At 45.2% G+C, this 25981-nt stretch overlaps 1 protein-coding gene across 4 annotated transcripts in view; it reads left to right on the top strand.

Annotated features, from left to right (window-relative positions):
- Tulp4 (TUB like protein 4) overlaps positions 1-18726 on the top strand; it is a 241596-nt gene extending 222870 nt beyond the window's left edge. For 2 of the 4 annotated variants that reach the window (XM_047559408.1, XM_047559409.1), the window contains exons 10-15: positions 1690-1834; positions 4830-4974; positions 6232-6325; positions 8643-8786; positions 10862-13368; positions 14093-18726. In XM_047559408.1, the coding sequence (XP_047415364.1) occupies positions 1690-1834; positions 4830-4974; positions 6232-6325; positions 8643-8786; positions 10862-13368; positions 14093-14209 (3152 nt within the window). In that variant the 3' untranslated portion in view covers positions 14210-18726. Of the gene's footprint in view, positions 1-1689; positions 1835-4829; positions 4975-6231; positions 6326-8642; positions 8787-10850; positions 13369-14092 lie in introns of those variants that run through there. The other 2 variants (XR_007109580.1, XM_047559410.1) reach the window with 2 other exon arrangements.
- Positions 18727-25981: the final 7255 nt, after the last annotated feature.

The following is a 25981-nucleotide window of genomic DNA, read 5'->3' as shown; positions in this document are numbered from 1 at the left end:
CCCAGGCCAGCTCTGCTCACAGCCTGACCTCATCACCCGAAGGCCTGCTTTCCTGGTGCTCACATTAGTCAGCTCGTACCCAGCACAGTTGACTCAGTTGCTAACAGTCCTTTTGGGAATGAGATGTTTTATTTTTATAATTAAAATTTGTAAAGCAAACCAAGTCAACAGTGCCTGTTTTGTATGAGGTACTTTAGTCTCCTAGAGAGCTGAGAAGTACCAGGATTATCTCTGTTTTTAAGGAATTTGTAAATCCTTCTGTGAGATAAGACAAAGCACCAGGAAAGTTCAGTAAAGAAGTAAAGATTTAAATACCTCATGACAAAAATAGAAGCTGTGTCACAAGACACAATGTGACTAATTGCCAACTGAATGGTATATATAAACTGGTTCAGAGAAGGAAATGATTCCTGTCTTGGAAAAGTGAAGAATTTTTCATCCTGGGAAGCCAACTAACTCTTTCAAGCCTATGCATCGTTGTTTCTCAAAATGTGGTCCATGGGTCACTTCCATGCAGACCACCTGGGAGGCTTATTTAACATAAGTTTCCGCTCTTTGTGAGTTAAGCTGTGGGTTCTCAGTGATTTTTATGCACTGAGGTTTGTGATCCACTATTGTAAATGTTCTCCAAGTAAATTTTTTTAGCAAAAATTCACAAATTTTCAAAAGGAATCTTTATTAGAACTTGCTGTGGACTGAATTGTGTACACTCTCCCACCAAGTTTATATGTTGAAGTTCTGACCCCCAGTGTGACTATATTTGGACATAGGGCTTTTAGGGGATAATTAAAGGTAAATGAGGTCATACGTGGTGAGTCCTCAACTGCCAGACAGCCCTTAATATCTGTGTTTGTCTACTGTGCACCTCAAAACTCTTCCAGCCTCATTATCCAGTTGCAAAGCTTCTTTCATCTGTTCAGCTATTCATTACAGCAGCACTCACTTCCTGGTACCAAAATCTGGATTAATCAGGGTTCTTTAGAGAAACAAAACTCTTACTCTGTGTGTGTGTGTGTGTGTGTGTATGTGTGTACGTACTTGTGTGTGTGTACACACATACGCGTGTGCATGTGGCCTATTAGTAGGAATTGGTTCACATAATTATAGAGGCTAAGAAGTCCGAAGATCAGAGTGTTGTCACAGGTAGTTCCGGGGGAGAGCTCTTCCTGCTTTGCAGTGAGTTCTCTTTGTATTCACACAGCCTGTCCTTGGTGCCCATGCATTAAAAAGAGACCTCTCGCTCTTTATTTTCTTATAAGGTCTCTAATCCATCGGATTCAGACAGATTGATTCTACAGGCCATTACTTTTAAGTTTAGAGGTTGAAATAGAAAGTAACTTAGTAATTTTTCCTTTCACATTTTTATGCTATTTTCTAAGCAGAATTAGGCAGGGTTTTTCCTACTATTGTCAAAATGACATGGTATTTTAATGCCCCAAGGAATGTACAAAATAGTCTGGCACTGTTTACTGCACTGAAAGTTGAAAACAAAATGGCTTCGCTGTTAGCCAGCTCAAAATCCCAGGCCAAGCGAGGGCCTGCTGTCCACCTCCCTGGAAACCTGCTTCGAACCTAGGAAAGCCCCTGTTCGTCTAGATCTGCCAGTCTGTCCTTTGGTTTACAGCAGTGATCATTGTTAGAGTCTAATTGATTTAGCTTCCCTTAAATTTGCTGGATGGTATTTTGCAGATGAGATCTATGGAAACAGCTTGATTTCTACTGTGATTGACAGCTGCAACTGCTCAGACTCAAGTGACATTGAACTGAGTGACGACTGGGCTGCCAAGAAATCTCCCAAAATTTCCAGAGCTAGCAAGTCACCCAAACTTCCAAGGTAATCCCAGTCTTCGGGGTGTTTTCCCTTTTTTGTTGCTCTGGACAGGAATGTGTTTGTGCTGACAAATGAGTCCCATCAAAGCTGACCCTAGGGGCACATTCTGAACCAGGTTTGATCCAGAATGCTGCCCAGTTCAAGAACAGTTTTTCCTTAAACAAACTTTGTTATATTAAAAAAAAAAAAGAAAAGCGGGGGATACTGGGGATAAAGCTCAGTTGGTAGAGTGCTTGTTACGTAGCATGCACAAGGCCCTGGGTTCAATCCCCAGCACCACCACCAAAAAAAAAAAAAAAGAAGAAAGAAAGAAGCTGACACTTGAACATCAAGATCAACCTTTATTTTTCTCATCACTTTTTCTTCTAGGAGACTGTACTTGGAATAATTACAGCTCTTCTTTGTTTTCCTTCAGGATAGAAAAGACACCCGGTGGGAAGTTTACCCAGGCCTCCGAATACCTCTAGGGGTTAGTAACGATGGTGGGTGACATAGGCTGGCCACAGTTCTCAGGTTTACTTGTTTTTTTCTTACAACTTAAGAAAAAGAAGAAAAAAGGTTCTATAGTAGGTGTAGCATGTTGAGGAGAATACCAGATTAAGTGCCTACAATGCTGTGATTGAGAAAACAATAGTAAACTTAAAAAAAAAAAACAACAAAAAACAGTTCCTAAGGTTTGTCTATAGACAGAAGACTAAGGGTAAGCAGGCCTGCTTGTCTTAGAGGAGAATACTGCCTTCCTCCTCTGCTGCCAGCTTCGTAGGCAGTATGACCTTGGACGGAGATAGAGCTTCCTTATCTGTGGATGGTAATGGGTGGACCAGATCTTTTTCAAGATCCCCACTGGCTTTACAGTTCTATGATGTGGTGTGAAATTAAGGTGTTTAATTAATTTGCATACAGATACAAACATACCCAGTGCCCAACTCTGAAGCAGCTAGTTCATTGGTCAGTTGATATACCAGTGTGTCCCCACCCAGTTCAAGATAAAAAACATGCCCATCATCAGGGAGAGTCCCCTGTGCCTCTTCCACTCGATATGACTTCTGTCCTGATAGGTTATTTTTACTTGTTCTAGAACTTCATACCCATGGCATCAATATGTATTCTCTTTATCTGTCTTTTTGCTTAACATAATGATTTTGAGGTTCACCTGTGTTATTGCATGTTTTTCTTCATTGCTCTATGGAATTATTCCACTGTGTGAATATACTTATGTGTGTTTATTGTATTTCCCAATCAGTGGCTATTTAGTAGTTCAGTGGTTTGGGACTATTGTGAATAAATCCATATAAACATTCTTATACTTACTCTTTTTGTGCATACATGCACTCATTTCTCATGGTATACACTTAAGAGGGAGGGGTGGAGCCATGGGTTTGATAATTGTTAAACTTCATGAAAACTGCTACACATTACTCCAAACTGACAACCAAGCTAAACTCCCAGCAGCAGCTCATGAGAGCTCCCCCTACCTCCATTCTCACCCACAGAGCCATTGTCATTTTAAAAATATCTGACCTCTTCTGGTGGGTGTGTAGTGATATCTCATTAGGGTTTAGTTCTAGTTTCTCTGACCAGTGAAGAGGCTGAGCACCTTTTCATGTGCATATCAGCCCATCTGGCTCTGTGTCTCCTTTTGCCCATTTTTTATTGGGTTGTTTTTCTCTTATTGAGTTGCAAGAATTCTTTGTATATTCTAGATATGAGTCTTTAGTAAGGTGTATACTTAACAAATAGTCTAGCATGTGAAATCCTTCTTTTATGGTTAGGGCATTTTGTGCCCTAAGGCTGAGAAGATGGTCTTCTGTTCTCTTCCAGCAACTCAAGAGTTTGAGCTTTCATAGTGTGTCTCAGATCAACTTCTAGTTAATTTTTTGTGTGTGGTGTGAATTAGAGGTGAAAGTTCATTTTTTCCCATATGGATACCAATTCCAGCAATCTGATTTTTTCCATCTTTACTCTAAAATTTGTTACAATTGTACTTAAAATTACGTACTTTCCAGCACTTCCACAGTGCTTTACTTGTTCCATTGGTTAATCAGAGGACACTAACTATATATAAGAAACTACACCCTTGGAATGTGGGTGTCCTTTTAAGATTGCTGCCTCTCAGCTGGTCCCTTCCTCCTCCTCTCCCTGCCTGGAATCCCTCCACACTGCAGCCAGGCTAATACCCTGGCTCACAGCTTTCATTAACCTGACCCCAACTCCCCCATTCCTCAAGAGCCTGAAGTTTCTCAGCAAGTTTGGAAGCGTTATATATGAGGCTCAGTGTATTTTTATAGGATGTTATAACCTTATTATATTCATTTTTAACACACTCTTTTTTGAGTAGACTGGCAATGACATGCATCTCCATATATAAAGAAAGGAAGTAAGGAACAGAGCTAGAACCTGGGGTCAAAAGTCAGCAGAAAAACATTAGATTCACTGATCTGATTTAAATATTGCAGGTGGTGAAGTGTTAGCTGAATCTGTTAAAATTCAAACTGTCATGGAAAGAATTTAAAAATTCATAGTGGCCTCAGAATGAGAAATGACTTCCCTCTGGCATTTTCCCCAGGACTAATTGTACACACCCCTGGCAGAAGGCATGTGGACATTTCCAAACTTATGCTAAAGGGGTAGAAAGTAAAAGACAATTCTCTGAAGTTCCTTACAAATGACTCTCTTGAGGGGCTGGGGGATATAGCTCAGTGGTAGGTAGAGCGCTTGCCTACCAGGTGCAAGACCCTGGGTTCAATGCCCAGTACAGAGAAACAAACAAAAAAGAAATCCTCACCTAATTTCAACGTATTTTCAGATGCTGTATTTATTATGCAATACGCAGTTGTCTTTGTTTCCTCGTGTTCCTGAAACCAAAGCAGGAGTAAGAGCTTTGTGAAAATAGAACCTTGGCCATGGAAAATTAATATCCATGGCTGACTGTGGAAGGGAAGAAAGGCTGGCCTTGCCACTCTGTGCGTGCCTGACCCTCCTCACTTTGTCTCCGCAGGATCAGCATTGAGGCCCGCAAGTCTCCCAAGTTGCCCCGGGCTGCTCAGGAGATCTCCCGATCTCCCCGGTTGCCTATGCGCAAGCCTTCCATCGGCTCACCCAGCCTGACTCGGAGAGAGTTTCCTTTTGAAGACATTACTCAGGTAATAGAAGTATATGGCTGAACTGCTCAACCACCTGGACACTCCATCTTCCCTCCCCTGCCTGTCTGCCCCACTCTCTACCTCACCTACATTCAGGGACCTGGCTCTGCTCCATGGGCCCCTCTGTCTCTAGAATCTTTCTCTGGTGGCACTCTAACTTAGACATATCCACGTTTCCACCTGTGCCCCTTCAAGCCAATTCTTGTCCTACAGTGACTCCCCATTGTCTTCAGAGAAAACCCCAGCCATGGCCCCACAGTCCAGCCCTGCCCTACTTCCCTTCCTCCACCCAGCCTTGCTGGACACACACCTCTCCCCTGCCCCAGGCCTTTTGTTCTGCCTAGGTTACCCACTCCATCTCCTCATCCTTGTTTCTCCCACTGCCACTTCCAGACCTAACTCCCATGCCACCTCCGACACAGAGGCGTCCTGCCCTGGCTCAGACACTGTGTTGGCACATCTGGTGTCCATAACTGCCTTCTGATGCTTCTCAAGTACTTTTTGTATGCAAGTCACTACAAGCCCTATCTCCATTAGGTCTAAGCTCCTCCAGGAGAGCTGTACTTTATTCATCTGTGTTTTTGTGCCTACATACATGCACACTCAGATACATGCATGCATCAGTGCACGCGCACACACATACACACACACACCTTGGACATAGTAATAACTTTTAAAAATGTTTTTAATTGAATTAAATAAGAAAACAGATAATCAGATACTTTAAGGACATAATGGTACTAATGCAATTAATGATTCCAAGAGAATTTTCAAGGAGAAAAGTAGATTCAGAGTTCATTTCCTTTTCTAGACCAGTGATTAGGGAAAAGCAGGGGCAAAGAAAACTGCCCAAATCACTTTGGTGGACTATTCATTTATTTGTATATTCATATTATTTTTGAGACAGGGTTGCAATGTTGCCCAGGCTGGTCTTGCATTCCTGGGTTCAAGTGAGCCTCCTGCCCCAGCCTCCTGAGTAGCTGGGATGGTGGGCTCATGCCCCACAGTCCCGCTTGGGTGGCCTTCTTCAGCTGCACACAGGGGCATGCTAGGACAGAACCAGCCTCACTCCTTTCCTGCGCACCACCATTAGGAAGGGGAGCCTTGCCTGTTCTAGTTAATCTGGTCTTAAAAGTGACAGAAGGATGGCAGGAGCGAATGACAGTGGCAGTGAGCGTTAAGATTCTTACTAGGACTAATAAAATACATGGAAGTAGGCTGAGAGTCTAACTTTTTCTTTTCCTTTTTTCCCCACAGCACAACTATCTTGCTCAGGTCACGTCCAATATCTGGGGAACCAAATTCAAGATCGTGGGCTTGGCTGCTTTCCTGCCAACCAACCTCGGTGCAGGTAAAAAACTCATCCTGTTGTCTCATTGTCCCATTAGAAATCAGACTAAAAAATTCAGTTTCAACCTTTGGTAGCCTGAAGTGGAAAATGAGCTTCTAAGACAGCACCAGATTAGCCCATGTGTTCTACCAAACCTTGACTCCAACCACCATGATTTCAGAAAAATTAGAATTAATTTTTCAGATCAGTTTTGCTACTGGCACTGTTTTTTTTTTTTTTTAAGCTAATCCCTGACTTAAAAAAAATAAGAGAAATACAAAAATGACAAAAATAGCCAAATTCTCTATCAAAACTCTCAAAGACTTTTAGATATTTTGGCTTATGTGGGTACATTTTGGGACCAGTGTCCACAGTTTCTTGAATCATAAGAAACATCTGAAAAAAATGAAGGAAAAAAGCTTTAAGGGATTGAAGAAGTTGACTGACTGTTAAAATTATAATTCTTAGTGATAAATATTAATAAATTTCATTTTTCAGTACCAAATAAATACCCCACCCATGACAAGTTTGAGACACAGAGGAAAACTGAACCAAGGGGACTGAAACTAGGCCAGAATGCGGACTTTGGTTCTCACCTGCATCCTGCCCAAATGAGGAGTGATCCCTTGTCAGACTGACCTCAGAGACAAAGAATTGACAGTGGCAGATTCTTTCAAAGCAGCTTCTTTCTGCTGGGCAGATCCCTGTTTGGCTGAGAAGCTGTGGCCCCTCCCCCTCCTCCTCGTGGTCACCTCGTCTCCCTTTACACACGCTTGTCTCTCTCTGCCATCCCAGTTCAGCCAGAAGGGCTGCGGCCCCACCTCAGATTGCCATGTCACCTGCTAAAAATCATTTTTGAAAAATTCCAAATCTGTCTATAAGATTTGTTTCCCATGCAGATCCTTTAATATAAATCATTCTTGCAAATCAGATATTTAAAAAAAAGATCTACTGCTCTGTGTGCATCTTCAGAGATTTATTAAAGAGCATGCATTTGGATTTTTCATTTTGGGATTTCTTATCTTCAGAGAAAAAGATGAATAAAAGTAAAGCATGCAAGTGAGGGCTGATGACGCCCCCTGCAGAGGGTGCAGAGAAAGCCTGTTTCCAGCAGCCTGGAAGCCCTCTGAGGACCACAGAAGTCTGTGCAGCTATTTGTCAGTGCCCTGTTGACGGAGACAGTTGATTTTTAATAAGCCACTGTTTGAACACCATTATTATCCCCACATCAGTAAGCTGAGAACTTAGCCATCTGCCTGTAGTAAATATTGAAAGAAGGAATGAAAGTCAGACTTCACTTAATGGGTCTTCTCATTCTGCCCTTATTTCTTATATGATGAGCAGATCCACAGATGAGCCTGTAAGGATCTTAAAATGAGGGCCCATGAGAGCCCTTGGAGAAGCACATGCTGCCCTGCTGCCCGTCAGCTGGGTGCCCCAAGACAAAAGCTCTGGAGTCATTGTCCTAATTGTCAACTTTTTTAAAAAGAGCTTTTGGGTCCATATGTTATTGTGATCAAGTTTCAAGAATTTTCCACTTGACTCTACTGGAGAAAAGATATTAACTCTTAGATGCTAGAAGGCATCCCATTAAATCTTTTCAAACACAGTATATTGTGAACTTAAAAGGTGATTGTAGGGGCTGGAGTTGTGACTCAGTAGTAGAGCACTTGCCTGGCATGTGTGAGGTCCTGGGTTTGATTCTCAATATGACATAGAAATAAAATAAAAGATCTATTGACACCTAAAGAAAAATATTTTTTAAAAAAAGTGATTATAGTTCCCTATATTGGATATTTTATTTCCTTTAATTAGAGCTGCCTGATCCATAAAAATTTTTTGGCATTTTTTGATTTAAAAAATTCATAATAGATCCAGAATTCAGAAGATTAAGAGAGATACGCAGTAAAAATCTCTTTCATCTTTACCCCTGAAACACCTAGTTTTCTTCCTGAAAGCAGTTTTGATGTTGTCTTCCTCATCCCTTCTCACATTTTTTATTTCCTATTCTTTGTCAATCTGGACAACAAAGAATAGCACTTCAGTGCATTAAATCTTAAGTCATATAGAACTGTACAGAATGATGTCACCAAAATTCATATTCTTTTTCTTTTGTGGGAAGGAGAAGTGAACATGAGTCCCTTAGCCATCAGCCCGAGCACCAGCCTTCCATGGGGGTGCACAGGGACAAGGAACTCTTTGGGTTTGCGGTCCTGCATGCAGAGCTGTCTTCTGATGGTGGGGAGCACGGCCCTCCATTTCTCATCCCACAACTCCACTGACTGCTTTGGTTCTCCTCTGATGTGTCTGTTCATTGTGTTCCTCTTCATCCGCACAGTGATCTATAAAACCAGCCTGCTGCATCTGCAGCCACGGCAGATGACCATCTATCTCCCAGAAGTTCGGAAGATTTCCATGGACTATATTAACTTACCTGTCTTCAACCCAAATGTTTTCAGTGAAGACGAAGATGATTTACCAGGTGTGTTCACGTATGTTACTGGTCTGTCATGGTCCCTCTCTTAGGAACTTTTATATTTAGTTTCTTTTACACTTTCCCCTTAACACCCTCCCTCATCTCCCTAAATAGCTCTCTCCAGGGCCGTCTTGCTGCTGCTGTTGTTATTGCTGTTTGTGGCTCCCAGGGAGAGAGGGGACATACTGTTTGAGGGCTTCCTTGCACTGACAGTGACTCAGTATAGAGACTCTTCTCTTTGCAGGGGAAGACGCCTGTTCTCACTATTCCCTACAGACCAGAGAACATCTAGGAGAGGGATCTGCACAGTAATAATAGGGAACTTGAGATGGAACCAGGTTCATGCAGCCAGAGGATAGTCGTATCTTACTGGAGACCTTAGTTACAGGCCCCAAGGGTAGACTTGACTCCTGGTAGGCCAGCTGGCCACACTGCAGTTCTGGTGTGAGGTCAGCCAGCCTGTACCACGAGCCTGTTAGATCCTGTTTCCTGCCCAGGAACTGGTTGCCATGTGGCAGTTACTCCATCCTTCAGGCTTCTGGGTCAGTGGAGGTGTTCTCTGAGCGGGAGCTTCAAAGAACTCAACTGCCATTGTGCACTTCTTCTCTTTTATTTTCCTTTGCTCAAAATTGGCCATTTTTAGATTTTATACACATGACTGTACAAAATAAGGATCAAAGGGTGCAAATAATTTTGAAACCAGTTTAAGTTAATAATGATTAATTTCATCTGTTATAAACTTATTAAAATAAAACAAACATCTTTAAATGGATCATCTTCCATTTTATAAATGTGCCATAATGCATTCATTTAATCTATTAAACATTTAATTTATTTTTAGGTCAGTGGCATATTTTTTTAATTTTTATTTTTACAGACTGCATTTTGATTCATTGTACACAAATGGGGTACAACTTTTCATTTCTACGGTTGTACACAATGTAGATTCACACCATTCATGTAATCATTCATGTACGTAGGGTAATCATGTCTGTCTCAGTCCACTACCTTTCCTTTCCCCACCCCCTCCCACCCCATTTCCCTCTACACAATCCAAAGTGCCTCCATTCTTTTCTTCCCCCACCCCTGTCATGTATCGTCATCCACTTATGAGAGAAAACATTTGGGCTTGGCTTATTTCATTTAGCAAGATATTTGATGCTCTCCAGCTCCATCCATTTACCAGCAAATGCTATAATTTTATTCTTCTTTATGGCTGAGTAATATTCCATTGTATATTTTACCAGTTTCTTTATCTATTCATCAATTGAAGGGCATCTAGGTTGGTTTCACAATCTAGCTGTTGTGAATTGAGCAGCTATGAACATTGATGTGGCTACAGCACTGTAGTATGCTGAGTGTGCACTTGTGACAGGGCCACAGACAACAACTCTGAGCAGCTGCCTGCAGCTCACTAGTGGTTCTCATGCACGCTCTATGAAATCCCCGCTGGGTGCAACAGGGATTGTTGATAGAGTTTGTTCAGTAGCTGTACCTTCCATAGTGCCTGGAATGCTAAAGAGCAGATGAACTAGGAAATGATTCTTCACCTGATATGCACATTTGCTAGAGGATTCTCTATTGGGGTTTCTACATTTTAGGTGATTCTATTTATAGAATCTTAATTTGTGTACAAATTTCAGATATATATCTGTTGGGAGACACTTCCCCCACTAACTGGTCTGTAATTGTGGATGGGTTGGAAGCCTAGACATTGTAAGTCCCCAGTGAAGTTCCACACTGTGCAGTTGCCCTCTTCCTGTGTAAATGGGCAGGTGTTTTATGAGTATCTTCATTAAGAAGGCTCCTTTAAATGCAGTTATTTGTAAGGGTACCTAATGCAGAAGTTCCACGCTCATGCTCATTGAAAAGCTGCGGCAATGCCCTTAAGCCACAGGCACAGGCAGGCTTCCGAGTGCTCTTCCAGAATTTAAATCAGTGGTTTGGGGAGGAGTCCCCCCTCCCCCAAAACCACCCCTCAGTCTCTAGCATTTGACTTCTACGTCCAGATGTGTTGCTCATTCTGACCCAAGTTTCTTGACCCTCTTTTGCAAGCCGTTCTCATTCCAGTTTCCTTTCAGTGACAGGAGCATCTGGTGTCCCTGAGAACAACCCACCTTGTACCGTGAACATCCCTATTGCACCAATTCACAGCTCAGCTCAAGCTATGTCCCCCACACAGAGCATCGGGCTGGTGCAGTCTCTGCTGGCCAATCAGAATGTGCAGCTGGACATCCTGACCAATCAAACGACAGTGGTGGGGGCAGCAGAACATGCAGGTGACAGTGCCACCCAGTACCCAGTCTCCAACCGGTACTCCAGCCCTGGACAGGTGATTTTTGGAGGTGTGGAAATGGGCCGCATCATTCAGAACCCTCCTCAGTTGCCCTTACCGCCACCGCCGCCACCGCCACAGGGGACCATGCAGCTGTCCGTGGTGGACCATGGAGACCGAGACCATGAGCACCTACAGAAGTCTGCCAAGACCCTGCGGCCAGTGCCTCAGTTGGCAGCAGAGGGGGATACAGTAGTCTTCAGTGCCCCCCAGGAGATCCAGGTGACGAAGATGAACCCCCCGCCCCCCTACCCAGGAACCATCCCTGCTGCCCCCACCACAGCGGCACCCCCGCCCCCTCTGCCACCTCAGGCCCCCGTAGACGTGTGCTTGAAGAAGGGAGACTTCTCCCTCTACCCCACGTCAGCGCACTACCAGCCCCCGCTGGGCTACGAGAGGATCACCACCTTCGACAGCAGCGGCAACGTGGAGGAGGTGTGCCGGCCTCGCACGCGGATGCTCTGCTCCCAGAACACCTACACCCTCCCTGGCCCAGGCAGCTCAGCCACCCTGAGGCTCACTGCCACGGAGAAGAAGGTCTCCCAGCCCTGCACCAGTGCCACCCTGAACCGCCTGACAGTCCCTCGCTATTCCATCCCCACAGGGGACCCACCCCCATATCCTGAAATTGCTAGCCAGCTGGCCCAGGGGCGGGGTGCTGCCCAGAGACTGGACAGCAGCCTCATCCACGCCACCCTGCGGAGGAACAACCGCGAGGTTGCGCTCAAGATGGCCCAGCTGGCTGACAGCTCCCGGGCCCCACTGCAGCCCCTGGCCAAGCCCAAGGGCGGCCTTGGGGGAGCCGTGGCACAGCTGCCCGCGCGGCCCCCACCAGCTCTCTACACCTGCAGCCAGTGCAGTGGCGCAGGGCCCAGCTCCCAGCCAGGCACCATTCTGGCCCACGCTGTCAGCACCTCCCCATTGGCCTCCCAGTCCTCCTACAGTCTCCTGAGCCCACCTGACAGTGCCCGAGACCGCACTGACTACGTGAACTCAGCCTTCACGGAGGACGAGGCCCTGTCCCAGCACTGTCAGCTTGAGAAGGCCCCAAGGCACCCCCCGCTGCCCGAAGCTGCTGTCACTGTGAAGCGGCCTCCCCCTTACCAGTGGGACCCTGTGCTGGGTGAGGATGTTTGGGTCCCCCAGGAAAGGACAGCACAGACTACAGTGCCCAACCCCTTAAAACTGCCCCCTCTGATGCTAGGGCAGGGCCAGCACCTGGACGTGACCCGAGTGCCCTTCGTCTCCCCCAAGTCTCCCGCCAGCCCCACTGCCACTTTCCAGACAGGCTATGGGATGGGAGTTCCATATCCAGGAAGCTATAACAACCCCCCTTTGCCCGGAGTGCAGGCTCCCTGCTCCCCAAAAGATGCCCTGACCCCAACGCCATTTGCACAACAGGAGTCCGCCGTTGTCCTGCAGCCAGCGCACCCACCCAGCCTCTCCTACTGCACCTTGCCCCCCATGTACCCAGGAAGCAGCACGTGCTCCAGTTTACAGCTGCCACCCATCGCCTTGCACCCGTGGAGTTCCTACAGCGCCTGCCCACCCATGCAGAACCCCCAGGGCACTCTCCCCCCAAAGCCCCACGTGGTGGTGGAGAAGCCCCTTGTGTCCCCACCACCGCCTGACCTCCAAAGCCACATGGGCACAGAGGTGATGGTAGAGACTGCAGACAACTTCCAAGAAGTCCTCTCCCTGACAGAAAGCCCTGTCCCCCAGCGAACTGAAAAATTTGGAAAGAAGAACCGGAAGCGACTGGACAGCCGAGCAGAGGAAGGAAGTGTTCAGGCCATCACTGAAGGCAAAGTGAAAAAGGAGGCTAGGACTTTGAGTGACTTTAATTCACTCATCTCCAGTCCTCGCTTGGGGAGAGAGAAGAAGAAAGTGAAGAGTCAGAAAGACCAACTGAAGTCAAAGAAGTTGAACAAAACCAACGAGTTCCAGGACAGCTCAGAGAGTGAGCCCGAGCTGTTCATCAGCGGGGACGAGCTGATGAACCAAAGCCAGGGCAGCAAGAAGGGGTGGAAAAGCAAGAGGAGTCTGCGCACGGCCAGTGAACTGGAGGAGTTCAAGTGCCGCAAGGCCAGTGAGAAGGAGGACGGGCGTCTGGGCAGCCAGGGGTTTGTGTATGTGATGGCCAACAAGCAGCCTTTGTGGAACGAGGCTACACAGGTGTACCAGCTGGACTTTGGAGGGCGGGTGACCCAGGAGTCAGCCAAGAACTTCCAGATCGAGTTGGAGGGGCGGCAGGTAAGAAAACTGCAGGGCTGTGGCCACTGGGTGAAGGATGGCAGTGCTTTGGCCTTCCGGGAACACTTCAAAAGGTCAAGTGGGAGCCAGGCATGGTAACACACCTGTAATCCCAGCTACTCAGGAGACTGAGGCATAAGGATCACGAGTTCAAGGCCAAAGTGGGACAACATAGGGAGGCCCTGTCTCAAAATAAAATAAGGGTTTGGGGGGCATAGTTCAGTCAAAAGACTCTTGTCTAGCATAGGCAAGGACCTGGGTTCAAAACCCAGGACCATAAAAAGGAGCCAAGCAGGAATGGGAGGAAACAACTAATATTTATTAGGTAGAGCCATTTGGGATTATAATTCTGAGTATGCCCACTGCTATCTTTTATGTATTTTTAATGCAAGTAATGCATGTACTAAGTATTAGTCAAATGATTGCATGAGATTTGTAAGGAAAGCGAGATCCTGCTCTACTTCACCCACCTTATGGCACCTGTTCCCCCATAGGCCAGTGTTGCCCAGAGGTTGGTTTTTTTCTAGTATTTGCCATTATATTTGCAAAGAACATACTTCTGTTTGTTGATATTTCTATTTTTGGTATCATATATTACCTTCCTCCTGAGGAACTCCTCACAGACTATGCCGGCTGCTTCCATCAGGAGTGAGCAGACCCGGTGGCCTCTTTCCCATCTTGTTTCCTTTCCTGTCTTTGCTTCCCCGCCATCCCCTCCCCCCAGGTGATGCAGTTTGGACGGATCGACGGCAACGCATACATTCTGGACTTCCAGTACCCCTTCTCAGCTGTGCAGGCCTTTGCAGTTGCCCTGGCCAACGTGACTCAGCGCCTCAAATGAAGAGACTGGTGTGAAGAGAAGCCACCAAGGAGCCTTGGGAGAACCCCGTACTGCTGGTGCCAGAAAGACCAGAGATGACAGCGGAGCTGGAAGAGCCTCAGGCCTGGAGGGGCACTAACCCAGGCGTTGTGCATATGTGGTTGTCCTTTACTGTCTTTCTTTTCTTCTTTCAGTAGTGTGGCATTTGGAAGCAAAGGGGGCAAGGTGCCTGGTGTTCTTTCAGGAAGGATAGCCTGGCTGTCGAATGTTCTACTGGGTTTGCTTCTCAGCAACTGAGACAGGGCCTTGGAGAGAAGACAGACCACCTGCTAGCCTACCGTTCTTTTAGACATAGGGAGTATGTGTTAGTGTTCATTCTCCACAATTCCTGGCCTTTACTCCTCCAACATTACCACTAGTGCAAAACAAAAACTTTTTTAAAAAACATAACCAAAAAATCCTGAAGATTCAGGTTCTCTTGCGGGAAGGAGGACAGCTTTTAATTTATTTGTATTGTGCTAAAAGATGACTTGAGGAATAAAGGGTATTGGGTAAATGAACTCGTTTGACTAGTGAAAGTAGGCTCTGTAGAGGGGTGCTGTTACTTCGCAACTGCAATCTGGCCATCAGTGGTATCAGGGAAGGCACACTGGGTGAGGAAGGAGCTGCACGTGAGACAGACCCACAGTGTTCTGCAGACACCTGGGTGACTGAGGGGTGTGGCTTGTGCAAGGGCTAAGCTCCTCTTCCAAGGATGTTTACGTCGGGAGACTCCACTAGTTTCATCCTATGTCAGAGTTCCACAGGACCAATGAGGATCACTCAGTGAAGCTGACTTCAGGAGAAGGTAGGAGACAGCAGGGGAAAGATCCCGGCCCGGTGGGGCTAGGAATTTTTCCAGACCGAGTTGTGGTCAGCCACTAGATCCACTTCCGGAGAAGCAGTCTTTGATCTCCCTTCGCCTTTTGTTTTTGAACCTGGAACCCTTTACCGTAAACATGACCTTTCCCTTCTGATATCATTGCTCTGTCCTTTCTCTTCCTAAAACTGTGGACAACACTTGATTTGAAACCACTCCTTTCCTCCTCTTGGATACGTTAAAATTCAATTGATTAGAAATGTTTCCATCGAAATAGAAATTGTAAACAAAAATATTTTAAGCATTGGCCATTGTTTTAAAAGATAGGAGCATGGTCAAATCTTTGACAAAAGTTACAGGATCTTCTCTAAAGAAACAAAAAGCTATTTAACTCTGTAGACTGTTTACTAAGGTGATAAACCACTGGGAAAATATTGTTAAAAATATCAATTATACTTACAGCAGTGGGTTGTCTACTGTTTGTTAATAGAAAAAAAAATCCATCTCGAGTTTCTTTGCCCATCTCTCCCCCTTGGGAAGTATCCCCATCTATCACAAGATCTGGTTCATTTTTTGGTGGTTGTTTGGTATTCGTACCTGTGATGATGTTTAGGGCCAAAGTACAAGAATGATCTATTGACTTTTAACTCCTAAATATGGATTTTATTTAAAAATGGAATTATGGATTACAGAAAAAATAGAAGATGCTACAGAAAAGTACCTTCAAATTTTAAAGTTTTTCTTTTTTAATTTCCTGTTTGATTTAAAAATTAGAAAAGAAACTGACCTATTCCTTTTGTAGAGTAAGGTCACATCACTTACCACTCTTAAGTCCAAAGAAATGCCGACAAGGTTTTTAATGAGAGGGACGTCTCCCAGGTAATATTGGAATTTCCCATGTTATAGTTTAAAATATTAGACCCAATTCTTTGATGGGTAAATTCTCCAAATTTAGCAATGTATTTAGAATTGTCTAATTCTTTTATATGAGTTTCTGTAGCTTGATATGGTGTTTCAGTGCTTCTTATTATTTGTGCAATAATTGTCATCACCTGTTTTGGAAATAATTTAAATACAATTTCCCTGTTTTGTTGTCCAAGAGATGATTATTTATCTTGCTTTTCATAGTATTCCTAGGAATTATTTTGTTACTATGTATTGGTGAGTTATGCCCATTTTATTATTTATTTAGAAAAATAGTATCTTTGTAACGATTTATTTGGTAGTAGTATATTTTACTGCAAGAAATAAAAAGGATATGATAGAAGATGTTTTTTCTGGGTAATTTGTAACTTTCTAATTGGGAAGAATTCCTATTAATCCTCTAAAGTGATCCTTTTTAAAAAATTCTATGGTATCGATTATATATGAGAATATTTCCTTGAGATAATATTCCCTAATTCCCCTTATTTTTAAGTTTTTAAATTTTTAATTCATAATAAAGGATCACAGGAAATGAGGAGGGGAGACCCATTAGTGAAATTCTTGAGAAATAAGTTTTAGTTCTTTTAGTTCTGCTTGGTCTTTGAGATACAAGGATCACAGAAGGGTACATTTTAGGACTTTTCTTACCAAGAACAAATAGAGGTGAAATGTCTCCCTGAAAGCCATTTTCCCCACAGGAGCCAGAGACGGGGTGCGCCAGCGAGTCTGCAGGGGCGTGAGGGGCGTGTCTTCTGCCCATGAGGCGGGAGCTGCTGGCTGTGGCCGTGGTGAGACGGTGGTATCAGAGTTCGTCTTGGAGGTTAAATGCTACCAATATTAAGAACTTAAGCAGCAGACCTGCAGGTACTCTGTGCTTATTAGTAGCAGTTTATGAATGTCAAGATACCTTATTAGCTCTCCAAATTTAAAAATGTTCATGAAATACAACTATGTAAAGACTTTTTGAAGGAAGCTGTATATTAATGAACATAAAAACCAATTTTAAATTTGTTTAGCGTTTAACCTCATCGAACCAAAGGCTGTGGATGTGTGTACAAAATACCTACTGAATGTTTAACCTGAGAAAAATTGGGACCAAAGAGGGAGGAAGCCCTGGCAGCGCCGAGGGCACTGTAAATCAAAGGCTTTTTGCTGGTTGGTATTTTTCATCTCCAGCCCTTGCAGCCCAGTCAGGTGTCCATGAAGACATGCAGAACCGGAGGTCTAAGGTTCATTCTGAAATCAGAGCAGGTCAGGAGGCCCCAGGGTCAAGCCTGCTCTATCCTAAGGCTAGATGGTGACTTTGGGCAAGTCTGGGGCTGCCAGGCCTCCCCTTGTCCATCTGTGAAATGAAAGGGACGCCTGGACTGTCGTCTGCTCCTCCCGCAGCTGGAGCGCTCAGAACTGAGCAGCTTCATCTTCCCACTTCACAGGCGTGGAAAGTGTGTTTCAAAACATTGCCTTTCTGTGGAGAAGTGTTTTCCTTTCCTGAGTCTGCGAGCTGTCTGCTGAATATAAACTAGTGCATTTAACAGAATATCTTTAGAAAGTTCACCTCTAAATATGTTACAAAGCATACTTGTTCTCATAAAATTACACAGAGGCACTGATTCCAGGCAAGAGGGAGGAGTCCCCTGACCGTGCCCTACGCAGTGGGTGCCCTTGAACACAGCCCTAAGATAAGTCACCACTTCCCCCGTCCCTGACCTAGAGTGTGTTCCGGAAGGAGAGCGGAGTAGGAATCTAGGCTGTTCACACCCGTTAGTGGGCTTCTATGCTCCCAGCACTGTACCACCTTCTAGTTCAGAGGGTTCCTCCAAAAGGGATTTATGAAAAAGGAACCCACATTGTCCCTGAGGGGGCTGCAGATCATGTGACCAGGTTGACAGTTGTGGACAAAGTTAGCCAAGACAAAACTCGTCAGAAATGTCGTTTGAGTCCTGGGAGTTTGTACGAACTCACAACTCAGAACTTGGCGCCATTTGTGCATCTTCTTATCTCAATAAACTCTGAAAGGTTGTGGCTTATTTTGTTTCACTTTCTTTGGCTTTGTGCAATTTTCTTGTAATTTTACTCGTACCTATACTTTCTGTTTACAAGTTCTTTTTAAGGGGAAGGGTAGAATTCTAAGATCTCATTTACTGTAGATAAGAATTTTTTTTCGTGTTGTAAAAAAGCATGGGTTATGCGTTTGAGTGAAAAAGGCACTGTATTATTTACCAAAGGGGTATTGTTTTTGCATTTGTTTATAAATGCATTATTTTGGTACTGTAAATTTGAACATCACTTCTGAGTTTATTACTACTGGCATTTTCTCTGTCTTCCTCCCCCTACCCTGTAAGTGTGTGATGAGGCACACAGGTCCCGACCTCACAAGACCACCAGCATGCTCTCCTCAGACCTCGGGAAGGACGGGCCCGGCTCTGCGCACCTCTGTTCCTCTAGTGTTGGTTTGTTTTTATTTCAGCATCCAGCTTTGTTTTGCTTTCCAGACAAGATCTATTGAGTTTCCTGATTGCATTTCAACAGGCTCTCCTTATTCACCTCTCTACGTATGTATTTTGTGTATTAGATTGTGCAGGAGGTATTCTAGAAGGCATTAATGGTTTGCATTCAAAATGATGTGGTTTGTCCAAATTATTTTCTGCCTTTATTACTGAGATGAATTAATCTCCTTATTTTTTTTTCTTGATGATTTGAGATTGTAAGAGTTGTCCAGCTATTGCTTAATAAAATTTTGCATATCAAAAAATTATTACTTGTGTGCAGAATTCAGATATGGGTCTTGAGTCCTTGGAGAAGATTTCACCTCACTCCACTGGCATGACATGGCCACCCTTCAGTTGCTTCAAAGGTCCCCAGGAAACTCCCACCTGTGACTCGAGACCCTGTCATTGCGTTGCCCGCTTTGCAAGGTCGAGACTTGTTCGTGTTCTTGATGAATTGGTTTGAGTTTAGTTTTGGTTTTGCTTGTTTTTTAAATAGGACCCTATTAAAAATGCATCTGCTGTATAGCCCCTAAAATATCAGAGGTGCTAAATATATTGACACCTTTTTGTTACAGTGTAGGAAACTTAATAAAACCTGGTTTTAAGCAATTCAGCTATACAGTGTTAACATAACTTAATCGTTATTACTAATGAGTACTTGAGAGCCTGCTTTCTCTCCCCTCAAGTTTCCTGTGACCACATAAGCAGGAAGCTGGAACATAGGAGCTATCTCTGCAAAGACTTTTACGTGTGACAGAAATGTGGTCACTTGGGTCTTTGGAGACAGAAGAACCCAAACCACTGTTGACCCTAGCAAATTCTGATTATGAGTTGTTTTGAAATAATTGTATTATAAATCTGTGCTTTAAATAATAGTGGTTATAAATGCTAACCTCCTTGAATTTTGTAGAAGAATTAAAATATATTTTATTTTATTATGAAAGTTGGTAAGCTTTGAGTATATTCTTTACATCTTTATCACTTTCACTAGGTAGCAAGAAAAACTGACCGGAAACAGGCTCCAACCTCCTACCAAAGACAGTGGGGTAAGGGAGACCCAAACACCAAAATCCTAATGTCCAGCTTGTGCCTGGGCCATCATAAGGGCCATGTCCAGGAGTGCCAGCTCCACCATGCCCAGTTGACTTTGGGACCATTCACTGTGAGACAGTGTTTCCAGGAGTGGTTTATTTTTAATGCCTTAGAGATTTTGGCAAATCCCTTTCCTTCTACAAACTTAAGTTTATTTTGGAAAGAATGCATTCTATTTTTATTCCAGTTTTTTAGGATTCTTTTTCTGATAGCATTAATAGAACAGGAAATCACCTTAACTCTCCCAAAAACCCAATGTAAAAGAGAAGTGACCGTCTCCTGGAGACCATATTGCAGCTTTCCAAGGATGTAGAGAAAACATCACAACCAGACCTCCTGACTCCTTTATGAAGTCGCTGCCTTTGCCTCCCTTTCCGTTCAGGAGATTGGAGCACTGAGAGGTTTAAATTATTTCTGGATTTCATAGACAAAACCAATCCTGAATTAGAACCTAAGATTAATGAACAGACCTAGAGTTCCCAACTTATCATTCTGGTGTTTAGGAAAGATTTGCTGGTAATGAGCTGTAAGCTGCTGACACTTAGCTTCCATGAAAAGAGGAAGTTGGGTGGATGCTCTTTCCCCTTCTCAGGCGACCTCATCTGCTCCAGAAAGCCAGAGTCCAGCACTCACTCAGCACTCTGAAAGGACTACATGCTTGGCAGAGGGGTGTGTGGCCTGCCCAGTACAACAGACGTGCTCTGTGAGTAGCTTAGCAACGCTGCTGTGCACACCAAAGGACTCGAAACCACCACGAGCCCAGGAGGCTAGTTTCTGGGACCTACTTAAACTTCCTGTTAGATTATGGTTTCCAGTGCTCCAGGACAAGCAGAGCCCAGCAGAACCCTGAGGTGTGGAGGATGGTTCTGCCTGACCCTTTCCCACTGTCCCAAGTCACATCTGTCCACAGGAGGGTGTTCCTTGTTCTGTGGAAGACTGTCCATGCCTGCCCACCCCCTCCCTCTCTTTTGTTTGTTTCTTTGTCCAGGGATTGAACCCAGGGGGTACTTTGCTAGTGAGCCACATCCCCAACCCTTTTTCTTTTTAATTTTTTATTTTGAGATAGGGTTTCACTAAGTTGCTTAGTACCTTGCTAAGTTTCTGAGACTGGCTTTGAACTTGGATCCTCCTGCCTTAGCCTCTTGAGCCACTGGGATTATCCATGCTTCCCTTGAGTTGGGATGGTAACCTTCAGTGCAGTTCCAGATTTTTCTTTGAAACGTATGAGGCAAGGCGAAAGCGCTTTGGGAAATCATAGAACTATAACTGATAAATGACCAAGTTTGTCTCGAAGAGGCGTAAGTCTGAGGAACTAGACAGTGTCCACACTTTGCAGCACATTCTTCTCTTTGCCATGTGGATGTACATGCCCTCTTGCAGGCTGCTGTTGGCAGGGTCCGGGCATCTCATTTGCTGCGTAGCTTGTGACCCATTCTGGGCTCTTCAGAAGCCCGGTGACTTTGCAGCATCTTCTTTGCACACACGGCACTGCCTCCCTCTCGCCCCAGAAATGGTGGGGTAAGCTTGGGCTTGAGACTGGCTGTGGAGCAGTCCCTCAACCTGCTGAGCAGGTCACCTCCCAGTCAGGTGCTCAGGTGTGGCGAGGGCTTGGTGCTTCCTCTGTCTCCAGGGCCATGCAGACACCACTCTCCAGTCTGTGCAGGGAACCCAGGGTCTCCACTAGTTCCTTTTGGTAAGTCCTCGGACTCATTCAAGTGGTCTGATTTCTGTCCTTTCACAAAAAGCAGTGAGCTGCCGCCTGCTTCCGCTGCTGTTCACTTCTCTGAACCTCCTGCCAGAACCTTGTGCTCCAGCACAGTGGTGATGTAGCTTCGGTACACTTGTGCCATCCTGAAACCTGGGCTTTCCCGGCATCATGTATTCTTCCCCTTCCCAGTAGGAAGGCAGGCAGCCCAGAGTAATGCCATGCAAACGTGGCTCCTGCTGCAGAAGGGTCATCCTCAAGTAATTGACTTCTTCCTGTGCTGGAGCCCCTGGGTCCTCTCGCTTGCTCGCTCCCACCTTCAGTACTTGATGCTGCCTGCAGGCGACTCCTAAATCCTAAGATTAGGGTTTCTGCCCAGGACCAGAAGTTTCCACTCTTGTTTTAAATCCTGAGAGAAAGCCTTCCTCAGGTAGAGGCAGTCTCCATTCATCTGTTAAAGTCACCAGCCCCGCCAGGGCCTCACTTCCAGCAATGCCGGGAGAAAAGTTCCTCCAGGCCCAAATGGTTCCTTCCATGAACCCGGATCCAAGCGAGTAGTGAAGGGGAGTTTCTCTGAAAGCCTCAGGACACTCAATGTATTGAATTCTCAGGGTCTCTGACTCATCTGGGGTCACCGGGAGCTGGCTTCAGCTTCCTCCCACCCATCAACTCCCACAGGCTGCACCCTGCTGGATCTTGCCCTTGCTCCCAGGGCTTTCCTCCCATGGGATTAGCTCTTTGGAAGCTGGCTGGAAATGGGCGTGCCAGTGTCGGGAGCCGGGGTGGTGAGCCATGTTTCTGCACAGACGGCTCCCAGAAGTAGCCGGCGGTCAAACTAGACCAAACCAGCCACTCGAAAGCAGTTCTCATTACACAGACCCACTCCTTCCTGTCCTCTCGCTCACTGCTCAGAGTCTGCCTGCCAGTCGCCCAGAAGCAGAAACCGTTCAGCTCCTCATGCTCCTAACCAGATTCCCGTGGCCTGTCTGCCACGGCTGACTGACAGCACAAGTGTCCAGATGGGGCCCCAGCATCCTGGTGGCTGTGTCCCTGGCTGTGCTAAACCAGCTGATCTCATTTCTTAAAGTATTTTTCATGATGTTGCAGGGAAATTTAAATTCGTCCTCTGAATGTTCAGTAATTGAGCTCGCCAAAGGAAACTGACAGCTGACAGAATAATAGGAAAACAGGCATACAGATGATTAACAGGCACGTGTGCAGGAGACACACCTAAGAGGAAAGTCAAAAGAGGTGCCTGATGAACTAGACACTTGGCACATGTCTGTGGTTTTGGGAGTTCAAGACCAGCCTGGGCAACAGCAAGACTCCCAAGCTTCACAGGGGAAAGGGGGAGTAAATGATCTTTAGAGAAATAATGGGCCTAGAACAGATGGCGACTGGGGGTTTCTCAGCTGTATGTGAGATGTTTGATTTTTCATTCACTTCTCTAGTGGTCAGTTCTTCCTGTAGATAAGGGGACTGCAAGAAGACATCGCCTGTGCTTGGGGAGAAAGAGGATCAAGGCTCAGAAGGGATGAGGGCAGGGGAGGGTCAGAGACTGAATTGAGACTGTACAACTTAGCATGTCAAAGTGCCACACTTAGGGGTGTCAATTTTGGAACCTTAACAATGTGGGTCTCATGATTATGCTTGGAAACAATGACTTATCTGTGAACAACGAAGGTCTGATAAACGTGTATTCAAGCACAGAGAACATTTAAAAATCCACCAGGCCAGACACTGGCACATGCCTGTGATGCCAGCTACTTGGGAGGTTAACGAGGCAAGAGGATCACAATTCAAGGCCAGCCTGGGCAACTTGGCAAGACCTCAAAGCCAAAAGCAGGTCAGGATGTTGCTCAGTGGGAGAGCATTCGCCTAGCATTTGCAAGGCCCTGGGTTCAATCCCCAGTACAGCAAAAAGAGGGGAAAGGAGTGCACCTGTACCATGGGACTCCTGTAGGGAGCTGGTGCTTTTCTAAGTCCTCAGCACATTGTAAAGTCAGATCAAAATATAATTAGCTAAGGTTTTCTGCATTTAAATGCTAGAACACAAGAGTACATGCTTCTATGTATACTGTCCAGAAATAAAGCAAAGGTAAAAGTGACATCAGCAACCCAACCCCATGATAACAGCGAGTTGGGCAAACCAGGAAAGGTGTGTTCTTGTGAGGACAGTAAACTCTCTCAGACACCCCCCTTGGGGAAGGCAGTGTGGTTCAGAACCAGCTGCCCAAACACAGCACCTTGACACTACGAACACCAGATGCAGGAAGGCCATGTTGCCTTCCTCTCACCCTTTTGCCATGAAACCTAGCTGACCATCCCCTGAAGCAGGTCACAGCCTCCATGACCTTGGACTGGCAGGGGATCAGGGAGCTCCTGGGTCTGCCAACAAAACTCTATAACCTTGGTAGGCCACTCAGCTTCTCTGGGTTTCACTTTGTGCAACTAAAAAATGAGAAATTGAACTAAATCAGGGTTTCCCAAGGCATATCCCATACTTTCCCAGTACTTGTTCACACTGATTAAAACAAGTGTCTTTTGCTGTATTTCCTAGAAACTTCAGTGTCAAATATACCAACTTGGTAGATGACCAGAAGGAAGAAGCACAGGGCCGTGTTACCCAAACCGTGACCTTGGAATCCTGTTACAGTGGAGCATCTTGTAGGATCACTCATCCAAGGAATGGACTTTGGAAAATTGAACTGGATGCTCTCCAGATTCCCAGCTGCAGAGTTCGGTGCTTCTGTGGATTTTATGGTAAACCTCAGGCAGGTTTCTTTGTTGCTTTTTTTTTTTTTGGAATAAAAGATCTACTTTGTTTCTGCTCAAGTAGAAGAGTTCCTTGCTCAAGTCTAACCTGTGTTTGCCAAGTTGGAAAGGGATGGTTTTTTTGTTTCCGTATGCTTTCTCACTAAGCCCAAGCTGAGAAACAAAAACGAGCTCTGGCCCTTTATAACCAACCAAGATGCGGATATTCAGCTCATTCAGTAAGTAGTTCTAACCCATGCAAACATAGTTTTCCTAAAACAAGTGGCGAGATTGAGGATATGAGACTCATTTAACCTAGCTCATCTTCTGTTCCTAATTAATACTTTGAGATTTCTGCCTCCTGTTTAATTGGAGACCCTAGACCTCTCTCATTCAATTTAGGGAAGAGAACTGCTTAGGGTCAGCCAAGTACTCATCTGGATCGAAGCCAATGAATTATAGGGGGTGGCATGCTAAGGTCTCTGTTCCCTGGGGTTTGGGAGTTCATACCCAGAAATGAAGTCAAATAGAACTCCAGATGGCTGGGTAGGTAATCCCCAAAAGGAAATGTCCCTTCTGAACTCCTGTAAAACAACAACAACAACAAAACAAAACAAAACTTAGCATTTCAGTTGTTAGATAAAGAGCCAAGGGCTGAACATATTTGCTCAGTCTGAAAGCAAATAATGTCCTCAGGGACCTCGTAATGGAGCCTGCTCAGATGGAAGGAGAAACCGCTGGTGTCACCCAGGGACTGCCTAATGGCAGGAGAGATGACTTGTCACTGTGCTTCCCTGGGAGGTTTTCCAGGACCCAGCTTAGGGCCTTCCTGGGAGAGCCATAGTGCCAGCGCCCCCAGAGAGTTGCTACATGAGTATACTTTGGTTTCAGCAGGACAATACCAGCTTGGGTTGCCCAAGATGGTCCAGAGGATCTTAGTCTTTTTACTTTTGTGGAAATAAACAAAATCAATCAAGAACAAGCAAAAGCTATTGAGAATTTGCCATGTAGCAAGGAATTTGCCATGTAACAAGGCTATGCCATTTGTATTCCTGCAGTCTCCAAGAGGCAGAGGACCTGGAAGACTGTGGGCAGCAGAGAGCAGGAGGCAGCCAGCTGGAGGCAGGGCGTCCTGCGTGATGTGCGTCAGAGGAGCATATTTGGCTTTCTCTGGTGGGTCCTAAGTTGGAAGTAACAAAAAATTAGGGAACTCAACAAAGATTAGGGAAACTGTCAGTGTTTGATCAAGTCCTGGGGCCAGTTTTTACAGGGTTCCTCGTCTGACTTCCCGGCTGCTGATAGGTTCAACTCTCTGCCTTCCCTCCCACGTCTGGCTTACAGCGTGCTGGCTCCTGGACTGGCTGCGGCAGGGTGTGGCCAGAGTTTTTGTTTTATATGTGATCTGGCCACTGTCCACCTGTATATTCAGTCTCTCTGTTTAAGCAAATTCCCAATTTTCTTGAATTTTATCACTAAAAGAAACTCCTCTGCCCCCTGTGAAGAATAATTAATTGACACTAAGAGGAATATCCCACAGGGCTGTGGCTCAGTGGTAGAGCGCTTACCATGTGTGAGGCACTGGGTTTGATTCTCAGCACCACATACAAATGAAGTCTCACTAACAACCAAAAAATAATATTAAAAAAAAGAATACCCTATAATTACATAGATTTCCTTTTTTTTTTTTTTTTTTTTTTTTTTTCGGTACTGGGATTTGAACCCAGGGGCACTCATCCACTGAGCCACATCCCCAGCCCTTTCTCGGCCCTTTTTGTAGCTTATTTAGACAGGTCTTGCTAAATTGCTTAGGGCCTCACTAAGCTGCTGAGGCTGACTTTGAACTCTAAATCCCGCCGCAGCCTCTCGAGCTGCTGGGATTATAGGCGTGCGCCACTGTGCCCAGCACACAAATCTACTTTTAAGGACACAAGAATTTAGAAAGGCTGTGCAGAGCCCGGTGCTCCTTTCCC

The sequence above is a fragment of the Sciurus carolinensis genome, chromosome 7 (assembly GCF_902686445.1).
Source record: "Sciurus carolinensis chromosome 7, mSciCar1.2, whole genome shotgun sequence".
Taxonomy (NCBI): Eukaryota; Metazoa; Chordata; class Mammalia; order Rodentia; family Sciuridae; genus Sciurus; species Sciurus carolinensis.
This window is presented reverse-complemented; position numbering and strand designations above follow the sequence as displayed.